Below are 12111 nucleotides of genomic sequence, written 5' to 3'. Positions count from 1 at the left end.
ACATTCTGCCACATTTGCTTCCTAATTCTATGTGTGTGTGAATGTGGCCTCATATACTTTTTAATGTTTTTCTTTTTACTGAGCCATTTGAGAGTAGATGGCATGCATTATTCTTCTTTACTTTTTAATATTACAGCATTTATTAACATAACCAAACTACAGTTATCAAAAGTAAGGAGATGTAGCATTGGCATGGTAATTTTTTCTCACCTATAGGCCACATTCCAGTTTCGTCAGTTGTCCCAGTATTGGCTTTGTCTGAAGTTTCCTGTAGATTAGCTTCAGATTATGCTTTGCTGGCCAGGATACTGTAGAAGTATGTTATGTTCTTTCCTCTCAGGTAATCACATCTGAAGGCACATGAGGTTCATTTGCACCTCACCGGAGACGTTAATTTTGATCAAGTTGTCTCCATTGTATGGTTTTTTGATTTTTCTATTGTATAGTTATTATTTTTTCCCTTGCAATTAATAAACAGTTTTGGGGAGACACTCTGAGACAGTGCAAGTTTTCTGTTCCTCATCATTCTTCCCCACCTCACATATAGCATCCATTCTGATTCTTGTCCACACCAGTCTTTACTACAATGGTTGCAGAATGGCTTTTCCCAACTCTTCCACTCCCTCCACATTTATCAGTTTGCTTTCTACTCTAGGAAGAGCCTACCCTTTTCCTCCCTCCCTCCCTTCCTTCCACTCATTCATTTGTTTTCATATATGTTATAATATACTGTCCTCAGTTATTTTCATGTTCAAATTATCCCACATTTGTCCAGTGTGAATCAATCTTTTCATGCTGACTCTTGTGTTATTTTGACACGTCTCTCTCTCTTTTTTTTTTTTAAATAACAAGTATTTTCTTACTTTCTGGCCTATCTTATACTTCCCTGCCCCAGACCTGGAATTACTCATTCCTTCATGGAACCCTGGTTCCATTTAGTAGAGGACGGTATTTAGAAACCAAGATCCGAGCACTACGTGTGCTCGTTGCTATGCACAATGTGTGTTCATTGCTTCTAGGCCCTTTCAGCAGACAGATCTAGGGGGAAAAGAACATCCATGTACATAAATGTGTGTGTGTATAAGCATGAGTTTATACCGATACCTCCAATTCCAATCAAACTGCACAAATTTTTGTTTGCATTCCCTCATTCCATATTAATACCGCCTTCTTCCACAGTAAGAACCCTGGCTACCAATAACATCAACCATTTACTCATTGGTTGAATTCTACAAAACACCTGAAGTAGGTTCAGAATTACTACCACTATACCACTGTGAAAAACCAGCCTACTAAAAGGAGCTGAGGATTTGTTTGTAGCTCTTTTTTCCCTAAGCGTTTACAGTATTATGTTAAAAAGTTATTTGACCTTTCTCTTTCAGTGTGGATATGTTATTCACTTGAAATAGAGTTGATTTCATTTGGTTTTGTTCGTGTTCAGTTTAGATTTCTTTTTCTACCCTAGCTCTGTCTTTAGAGTAACATACTTCCAAAGGTCAAGGAGCAATAGTGTGTATTCAGAGAGATGTACATCTCCCTCCCTCATCTTTCCTACCCTGGGTTCCTCCCTGCCCTAGGTGATCAATTTCATTATTTCTGGTTTTTCTTTCCATTTTGCATTAAATTCTCCTTCCTTCTATAAAAAGGCCTACCATATATACTCTTTTTCACTTTGCTATAGATATAATGTTGACAGGGTCATGTTTTTCTTAAGGTATACTGTAACCATGGTAAAAGTTAGCTATTAGTCATATAGATGTTGAGAGGGTACCGAGCCGTGCGTTGGTTTCTAAGTGTGGGTACACATTGGAGTCACCTGGAGAGTTTAAAAAATATTTTGATGCTTAACAAATTGCTGATGCCTGGGTAGCATTACCTGAGATTGATTTCATTGCTCTGATATGGGGCCTGGGTTTGGAAGTTTAACAAACTCCCCAGGTGATTTTAATGGACAGCCAGCCTTGAGCCACTGATGAGGTGGTTAAGAAACAGGTTTCCTCAGAAACATATCTGGGTTCAAGTTTGGCTCTAGTACTTCTGATGATTTCTTACCCCATCTAGTACAAGAACTTGCCTTTGAAAAAATGATGAAGAAAAGCTGTTTAAAAGAATTTTAATTTGGTGGAAACTCCCCAGAGGTCCATTAGCCATATGCATCAATAGCCTTAAATGTTTGCTATCCCCCTTGACCCAGCAATTGCACTTCCATGAAATTATCCTAAGAAAATAATTGTACAGAGAATACATGTGCACAAATATTTATTTACAGTGGTAACATTATTCATAATGATATCAAAAAAGGAAGACAATTTTCTCAATGTTATACTATGTCCTATCTATTCAGTGGAATATATTATAGTGCATTCCATAAAAATGAAGAATACATATTATAATATAGAATCACTACTGTTATATAGGAGGTTAAAAAAAATGATTACAAAACATTACTTAGAGCAAGGCCTCATTCTCTGACTGAAAACACATACCAGTATTTTCTTTATTTAGCTTTTTCTGCCCCTGCTGTATTTTTTGCCTATTTCTTTTTTTGCATTCCTTTTTAAAAATTTTCTATAACCAAGATTCTACTTTGTATTTTTAAGGAGTCAAAATACTAGAAAATTTGCTTGTAAGCCTTTTCCCTCCCACTTTTTCCATCTAATATTTTTTAAATTGGAAGATTCCTGTCCGCTTTCTGTTGTGCACCATGAGTTTAGTACATATTACGTATACATATTGATGAAAGTCTCTGCCTGTCAATATAACTGCTGCATTATTTTTAGGAATGGGTAGGAGAGCATTGCTTAAAAGAACCTGAAAGATTATGCACAGACAAAGAACTTATTTTGGACCCTGTGCTCTCAAATATGCAAGCACAGAAATTATTGCAGCTGATCTGTTATCCTCATGGCATTAAAGAATGTACAGAGGGGGACAACCTACAAAGACAGCACATTAAACGCATTCTTCAGGTGAGTGATAATAGTATAAAGATTGTGGTTTTGTTATTTGACACATTCTTTGTATTTATAGCAAGAGTTACTGTGCCTCTTTTTTTTTTTTTTTTTTGTCATTGCTAAGTAATTCTTAACTTCAATTAATTCTATTTTTGGGATTTGAAAAATTGGGATTTTTATTCCCCCAATTTTCTGTTTCGTGTAATTGCCACACTTTATTACTGGGTAGTACAGATACTGCAAACTGTGTATAACCATTATATAAATATTGATGTGTTAAGTCAGTACTGTGTTTACGTGAGAAACAAGCTTTGTAGAGGGACTGTCTTAAGTATATTATTAAAAAAATATCGAAATCATTTTTTTAGGTGGTTGGTTAGATAGATTTTGGGAGAAGAAATGTTTGTCTTATTCATTTACAGTGCCTAGCAGAGTAAGGCACATTATTTTAAAGTTCCTATTTATTTCTTTGTGTTTATAATGAGCATATGTAATAGACTTGGAAGCCTTCTGATTCATATAAATCCATTTATTGTGTATGATCATTCCTCTGTTTCTTGAGGAAGAGAATAGTGCAAGGAATTATTACGTTTTAAAACACGTTCAATATTCTAATGTGTTCACTCCATTTTCCCCAGAATCTTGAGCAGTGGACCCTGAGGCAGTCCTGGCTGGAACTTCAGTTAATGATCAAACAGTGCTTGAAGGACCCTGTGAGTATATATTGAAAGCGTGTATGTGTACAAAATTTTATGAAAAGCAAAACCACGTTGGTGTTTGAGGATAAAGTAAAACACATGCGTGCTGGTTTTCTCACGTCTAACTCCAGGGCTCTGGTTCGGTGGCTGAAATGAACAACCTACTGGACAATATTGCCAAGGCAACAATAGAGGTATTCCAGCAGTCGGCCGACCTGAACAATAACTCTTCTAATTCGGGTATGGGCCTCTTCAACCCAAACGGGATTGGAAGTACCGATACGAGTAGCACAAGACAGAATGGAATAAAGACATTTCTAAGGTATTTTTTTCTGTAGTTTTATGAGGCTATCATTAATTTTTCACACATAACCGTACATTTTATTCTCATAATGCAGTTATTTTTTTCATAAAGCTGCAGGATTGTGAAGAAAATAATTACTTGTAAGTGTCCATTATCATTATTTAATATGTTAAAGGGCCATGCTGCTGGGGTGGGTGATATCTTAGTGTTCTAAATATTAGGTTGAGCAGACCCCGACTCCTTGGAACCACAGATGACATTCAGGACAGAAGAATTTCTCTAGTGTGCCCTGAGGCTGCTCTATTCCATGGTATTCCTAATATGTTTATTCCTAATAAACACTCTTTCTGCCATCTTTATTAATTGGCAGTTTTGCTCAAATGATAATCACAAAAGGCAGATAGACCTGTATTTCATCATTTAGGTGTAAAGTATAACTAGTGAATTTTGAACCTTTAAAAATTGGTTATTTACATACTTAAACATAATCAGAACATTTCATATTTTAACCATGACAGAAAAGTATATCGCTTGTTAGACAAAAGGACTGTTACTGCTCAGAAAGCCAGAATCATAGAAAAACACTTTTCTAGAATTAAAAAAAAGTTTAGTTATCGTATCCCCTCAGAACCCCACCTTTTATTGCTTTCCATAAGCATGACTGAAGAGTGTGTGCAAATGTCTGGTATTTGGCAAGAGGAAAGATAGTATAGGAGTAAAAGGGGGAATGTTAGAATAATCTGTGTCTTGTGCATAAAAGTTATGCTCTGGAGTTTCTATGAGAACCGTGAGAGCAGAGAAAAAGGATGCCTCCTTGGGTATAACATCTTTTTCTGATTTTAGTTCCTCTGAACGCAGGGGCGTGTGGCTGGTAGCCCCCCTAATTGCTAGGCTGCCGACTTCTGTGCAGGGAAGAGTGTTGAAAGCTGCTGGGGAGGAGCTGGAGAAGGGACAGCACTTGGGTTCTTCTTCAAAAAAGGAAAGAGACAGACAAAAACAGAAAAGGTACGTCTGGAAGATGTGTTTCTATGTGAGAATTTAAAGGGCAGTCGAGAAAATCCAATATTCTACAGATGCACAGGCTCATTGTACTCAGAGTCCATTGAAATTTCATCTTTATATGGAACTGAGAACATTCTGTTAGGCAAATCCCTGTTCCTCAAAGACCCCAGATTATAATATGTAGTACACTAGCTCTCAATTCTGCCTGTGTACCCCAATCACTGCTACACTATTAAAAATACTGACTTCAGACCTGCTGAATCAAATCTGGACATCCACTTGGTCCCTGTATTCACAGGTCTTTTGTTGTTGTTGTTTTTCTTGTTATTTAGGTACTTATGCTTCAATTTCATAGAATAATTTATGATTCTGTCATGCTGGACCCTGAAATAGTTACTAATCTTTTTAACATTTAGGACTCTTGTTCTAGACTAGATATTAACTTATAAGCCTCCAAGTTGAATGTTTTTAAAATTTTATGCCCTAGAAAAGGTTTCAAGTAATTTTATTGGAAAACTGACCATGTTACTGAGAAGGAACATAAGCACACTCTGATGTGAAACCGTGATGAATTTAGTGCCCCGGGAGTAAAAGGAAATTCCTAACATTGAAAAACATGAACATACAGGTTTCTTGCCCCCTAATCAGTAATATTTTTTAGTAGCTGCCATTTACTGAGCCCTTATGAAATGCCAACCTCTGTATAAAACTCATTATACACATACGTGAACATCTCACAGCAATCATATGTGATAGGTGCTCTCATCATATCCTTTTTAAAAGATGAAGAAACAGAGGCACTGAAAGGTGAAGTAAATTTCTCAAAGACACACCGCTAAGGAGGTGTAAAGCTGGGGTTGAAACCCAGGTGGTCTGGCCTCTGAGTCTGCGCTCTCCTTTCTTAACTGAAATATTGATACCTTTTGGTGTTGACCTCGCTTTGCGTGTATGCTGTTGGGTTGTTTTGTCATCTTTGCCAGTATTTATTAATCAACCAGATGACTCAGTTTTAATTCTCAAAGTCGATTTGCTAATGGGTGATGGCATGTGCATTGCCACACTTCCCACGGGGAGCAGAGATGGTGTGTCAGAGTCTGAAGCTGGCTCTTCCCAAGTGAGCCTCTCTCAGCTTTGCCGGTGTAAGATGAAGCAGATTGAAATATTTTGACCTCGATCTCATCTTAAGAAATTTTCCTTTCCGCTGTGGCAGAGTTAGTTTGTCAGTATGCTTTGTCAGTTGTTCCTGGTCATGGAAGAAATGGTACTAAAATGACAATTTAAAATGGGTTTTTTATCAGACGTCTTAAAACCACTTTACAAGTCAAGCCTGGGGGATGTGGCAGAGCTGTGCCCTAGCTCACTAGCAAGCGTTCTGGTTTTGGAGTCCTCAGACCTCAGTGCGCATCTTACTTAGCTCTACCCAGACCCAGCTGTTTGGTCTTGAGAAATGTGCTGAAAAACAAAGCAGGCAGAACAATCGTATAGGCCTGTTTCCTGGACCCTAAAATACGAAGGTTGTGAAAGAGAAGTTTACAATTTCTTCATTTTATTCTGTGTATAAAGTGATACTCCTCCTGATGTGTACCTTTAAATTCCGTTTACTGATGGAAACTACACGTTCTCTTCTCCCTGCACCCCCCAGCACACTCGTATGCAGTACGAATTAATGCTAGTTTGCGAATTCTCTCGAGGGCAAGAGAACATATTAAATTATTTAGAAGTATTGCAGTGACTTTTAACCATATTAGTTAGAGATATGATTTAACTTTTCAAGTAATCCTGGCTATTTACTACTCCCCTCCCTTTTGTAACAGTAAAATAAATAAGAGCCAGTAACCCGAGGGCAAGACATCAATGTGGCACATGAAGTAATCCTTTCTTTCTAACTAGATCTGCTGTTATTACTTCCTTTGTAGTATGTCTCTTTTGAGTCAACAACCATTCCTCTCCCTGGTCCTTACCTGCCTTAAGGGACAAGATGAACAACGAGAAGGCCTCCTAACCTCTCTGCAGAATCAAGTTAACCAGGTAAAGTACAGTAGAATATGGAGCCAGGCAGGTATTTTCCTAATGGCATTCATTTGTTTTCCTTTCAAATACTGAGCTTAAACTCAAATACTGCCCTTAAAATAAGGGCACAACATGTTTTGATTAGAAGCAGGAAAACACCGTCCATGCCCCGTTCTCCTACCTGGCATTCTAGTCACCATGAGATTAACGATAGTATAATATTAATTACGTGTTGGGTGAATGTAGACTATAAAAGTGACGTTTTCCAGATTGCACGTAATTTTGTCATATCTGCTCCTCTCCTGACCCTGCCTCATGGGAGAGGTCCTGGAGCAATCTGTGTTGCAGGGGACATGGCAGTACGACAAAAGGGACCTCTCTCCACTTCCTCTGCTGGGCTTCCATGTAGCAGGCAGGGTCTCAGCTTGAGCTATGTAGGTTCAGAAACTCAGTTTTACTGCGAGAGCCAGACTGATGCTGGTCAAGTGCACAAGATACTCATTTATAAATCAGAAGGCATTTTGGTTCACTTACAAAGACTTTGGACTTTGCCTTTCCACCAATCACAGTTCTCCTGGTCACTATTCAGAGCACTTACATTCTGTGTACCGCAAGGAAACTGAGTGATCAAAGTGGAATTAGAAAGTATAGAGTGGAGCAGAGCGGGTAGACTTGGTTATATGGGATGTTTTATCCTGCGGTAGCATCTGATGGAGACCTCCCGTGGGGCTGTGATTCTGTGACACCGTGTCTTCTGGTACGGTACTAGATGAACATGAACAAGACACTTAACTCATTTGGTCCTCTCGTCATCCGCTCCCTTTTGGATATGTGAGACTTATTCTCTAGACAGCAGCCAGAGTGATCCTTTTTAAGTGTAAACCACATATTTTTCCAGTGCCCAAAATGCTGCAGTGTTTCTTACTATACCTAGAATAAAACTTCCGGGTCTAGGCTTACATGGCCCTCCACGACTGGGCACTGGCTCCCACCTCTACCTTGTTTCCTGCCCGGCATGGCCTCGCTCACTCCACTCTGTACACAGAGACCATGTTACTGTTCTTTGAACTTGCCAAGCAAATTCTGATTGCAGAGCCGTTGCGTGTTTTCTCCCCTTCCCTGGAAGTTATTAACATGGCCGGTCCCTCACTTCCTCAGGTCTCTGCTCAGATGTCACCTCCTTAGTCCTCCCCCCACATCCCCCCGCCAATCACTCTCTAAAAGTAGGACCACAGTCATTCTCTATCCCCTTGCCCTGGTTTCATACCACTTGTTCCACTTATTTTTATTTGTCCCGCTATCAGAATGTCAGCTCCATGACAGCGTGTGTGTTTTGTTAACTGCCTTGTACCCTTCACCTGCCTTGGGGAAGGTTCATACGTATCTTTTGATGATATTTGGGAAGTGCTCTCCTTTTACCATGAGGTGTACTTACAAGTCATCTCTTGGGCTCAGTTACTTCTGCATACGACTCATTTCAGCTCTTTTGAGATGATTCTCATTTGGTGCCCTATTTCAGAGCATGGCAGTATGGGTTTGTTTGGGATTTTTTTGCTTATATCTGATTCTGGGTGTTCCCCACTTGTGGTTTGCCTTCGCTAAGCAACCCTTCCCTTCCCAACATTTGTCTGAATCAGTGAGGAAGCAGTTACTTAATAAATTGATATGCCACTGATGTCCAATAGGTCATATTTTTCAAAATAGGTTACAATATCTTTATCAAGGAAGACAAGTTTATAAACTAGCAAGCCTTCAATGAAACATCAGAATAATACTTTTGCTAGGATTCACAGCATGTCCCTAGAAATACAGGACAAGACTGATATAAAATGTAATTCTATCTGTCTTTATACTTATCTTTATAAGACCAGTTTAATGATGCATTTTAAAAATAATCTTTATTTTTGTTAATGCTTAACTTGATGACCCTCTACAGCATTTTCTAAGACTTAGTAACAGGATCTGTAATTAGATAAGATTTTTCTTAACAGGGTATGTAATTAGATACCAAACAAAGAAATAGTCAGATTTCTGTCTGCATGGAGGAAGGAGAGGAAAGCAAAATTTTATTTTCCCCTTGGTTTTTAATTTATTAAACTAAGAAGTTGTTTTTGACTGTCAGTAAAAAAGCTCAATTTAACTTTAAATATGAGAAAAATCAAATTTAACAGGGAAAACAAGTTTTGGGGGTTGTTTTCATTCGTCTTCTGATTTAGATTTTAAGTAATTGGAGAGAAGAACGGTACCAAGATGACATAAAAGCACGACAGATGATGCACGAGGCATTGCAGCTCCGCCTGAATTTGGTAAGAGACGCTTCTAGTGTTCTCCCTTCATTACACTTATCTAAATGTGAAAATAGCTCCAGCTTTCCACTCCTGCTGTGGCCACAGTTTCCATTCCAAGGTGAGGCCTGCTGCTTGCTCTCTCTACTACTTCCTTGTCTCTCAAACCTTCTGTCGTCCTGGCCACTGTCCTTCCTGTCTGGTCTGGCTTCTGGACAGCAGTAGGTATTTTAGGCATTGGGTTGCCCTCTGCGCCTCACCCGCAGTGAATCTCTCTCTCTTTTCCATTTGTGCCAAGAGTAGGTCTTAGAGAACTAATTTGAGATGTGTTAGCTTTTACCGTACTTGCTTAAAAACTGTATTAAAACGTCCTTTAAGGCAAAATTTTATCAAACTTTCCATCAAATTGGTCATAAAGACAAATCCCCACAGGGAGGTTTTATAGAAGTTTAAAATTCCTTGCCCACTGCACATTCCTCTGACTTTTCCTTTTCTCAGTGTACAGCCCAGATAAAAGCTACTCTGGAAGATGGCTTGCCTGATATTTGCTATTAATTCCCGCGCGTGAACAAGCAGCCCTGGGCGCTTGTCTTTACTTCTCTGTTACTGGGTATTTCCAAGTGTTATTATGACAACAGGCTTAGATTCAATAGTAACTGACAACACAAAGTTGTAGATAATTGAGTCCCGCGGTTTTGATCTATTCAGCTTTAATTAGATGAAAATTACGTCATGAAACTGGATATCATGAAATTTAGGGACAAAAGAAAGCTAATTATACTAGTATGTAATTCATGTTGATGACATGTCTACACTAGAGTACCCCTTTCTTTTTTTTTTTTTTGGAATGACCAGTTCCTGTTCTAATGGAACCAAAAAGAGTAGCAAATATATAGCTAGGTGAGAGAGAAGACAAGATAATCCATAAACTAGAGCACCTTTTAAAAAAATTTTTAAACCAATCAAAATTTGGTTGCATAAAGTGGTGAGGGTGGTATTTTCTCTGTAACACCGTGCATATTTTTTCATTGTATTTTTTATGTGCAAGGTGGGAGGAATGTTTGACACAGTGCAGAGAAGCACCCAGTGGACGACAGATTGGGCCCTTCTTCTCCTTCAGATCATTACTTCTGGAACCGTCGACATGCACACTAACAAGTATGTTCTTATTCATTTCACACTGATTTTGCTGCATGCGTGTGTAGTGAAGGCTTTGATATACTGACTACAAATTCTATCACATCGTATATTCTTCGGTACCACTAATAATTCTGTGCCTTAAATAAAAATGCTCAGTTATTTAAGAGTGTCTTGGTTTTGCTTTAAGGTGCAAATGCTTTCTTTCTCCTCCTAGTGAATTATTCACAACAGTTCTTGACATGCTGGGTGTTTTAATCAATGGAACATTGGCCTCTGACCTATCAAATGCATCCCCAGGGGGATCTGAAGAGAACAAACGCGCATACATGAACTTAGTAAAGAAACTGAAAGTAAGTTTGTGACCTGCTTATATTGTGGGTTCTCATTGTTTATGGATTTGTTATTTAGTGCATGTTATCTTATCACTCCTTAAATTAGATACTATTTATTGCATTCAACTTAATGTAATGTGATTATTTTGCTATTTGCTTTACCTCAGCTTCCCAGTACCCAAAAGTTATAAGTATATATAACTTGGAGATTTTTCTTAAAATAATTATATTCATAAAACATTTAATTTCTTAAGGAACTTTAGAAATCCCTTATCAAATGTATAACCAAAATGCCAACGTTAGATTTAGGATAATTTGGCCTTCGACTGGCAGCATGCAGTTGAAAAATAAACATTTGCATTGATATTTCTAAATTCAATTCATTTGACCAGCCACTAACACAGTCTTTGAAATAAAGTGCAAACAAACAATGCAGGAAAAAAAATTAACATACCCGATGACCTTACTAATAAAATAACCGATGGTTACCTTGAGGTCTGACCCTGGGTTGGGGAATGTGTTCCGTGCTGCAGCTCCTGCCTTCTGGTTGCAAATGCTACTCTGGATTTTTGTCATTTCAGCACTCTGATGTGTGTTGTGTAACAAGGGTGTCCTTATATGTGTTCTATTTTCTACTTAAATAGAAGAAATGAAACATCCTCACCACTCTCAATGAAAGCTGCCCCATAGACCGTCTTCAAGGTTAAAGAACATTCCAGCTATAAAAAAGGAAATGGAACTTCCTTCTTGTTAACTTTTGCCTTTATTGTAATTTCTGTCTTACTTCTCTCTCCCTTTTTTTTTTAGAAAGAGCTGGGAGACAAGCGGTCAGAAAGTATTGACAAAGTTCGACAGTTGCTACCTTTGCCAAAACAGACATGTGATGTCATCACTTGTGAACCTATGGGCTCCTTGATTGACACAAAAGGAAACAAAATTGCTGGATTCGACTCTATAGACAAAAAACAGGCAAGAGTAAATGTTTGTTTCTTATATATAAAAATGCATGAACTTACAAAGACAAAATGCATTTTCTTGTCTTCCTATAGGGCATGTAAAACATCTTAACTTTATTGTTTCTTGATTTTTTAAAACATATCCTTGTCATTTAAATGCAACGGTTATTGGCATTATCATACAGATAATGATCTTTGAAGATCTTCATTTAAAACTGTTCCTGAATTTAAGTGAATTTCTGAAGCCCACCAAGGGAAAAGTAAGTAAAACCTTAATGTAAAAAAAAAAGCAAAGATGGGGTTTGATTTTACTGCAGAATTGGAAACAGAATACGTTTAATAGATGAGAAAGTTTTTATTGGTAAAGTCTTCATGTAGTGACTGTTTTGAGTAAACAAATTTTTTTTAAAGTGAGGGCACTTTATTTCCT

At 38.0% G+C, this 12111-nt stretch overlaps 1 protein-coding gene across 4 annotated transcripts in view; it reads left to right on the top strand.

The window, feature by feature from the left end:
- Window positions 1–12111, top strand: part of MED12L (mediator complex subunit 12L) — a 330953-nt gene that overhangs the window by 271787 nt on the left and 47055 nt on the right. For all 4 annotated transcript variants that reach the window (XM_079921179.1, XM_079921180.1, XM_079921177.1 and 1 more), the window contains 9 exons: window positions 2781–2969; window positions 3593–3667; window positions 3784–3974; window positions 4800–4961; window positions 6875–6986; window positions 9185–9274; window positions 10302–10411; window positions 10608–10743; window positions 11533–11694. In XM_079921179.1, the coding sequence (XP_079777305.1) occupies window positions 2781–2969; window positions 3593–3667; window positions 3784–3974; window positions 4800–4961; window positions 6875–6986; window positions 9185–9274; window positions 10302–10411; window positions 10608–10743; window positions 11533–11694 (1227 nt within the window). The remainder of the gene's footprint in view (window positions 1–2780; window positions 2970–3592; window positions 3668–3783; window positions 3975–4799; window positions 4962–6874; window positions 6987–9184; window positions 9275–10301; window positions 10412–10607; window positions 10744–11532; window positions 11695–12111) is intronic.

The sequence above is a fragment of the Stenella coeruleoalba genome (assembly GCF_951394435.1).
Source record: "Stenella coeruleoalba genome assembly, chromosome: 5".
NCBI lineage: Eukaryota > Metazoa > Chordata > Mammalia > Artiodactyla > Delphinidae > Stenella > Stenella coeruleoalba.
Note: the sequence above shows the minus strand (reverse complement) of the source record. Positions and strands in the feature narration are given on the sequence as shown.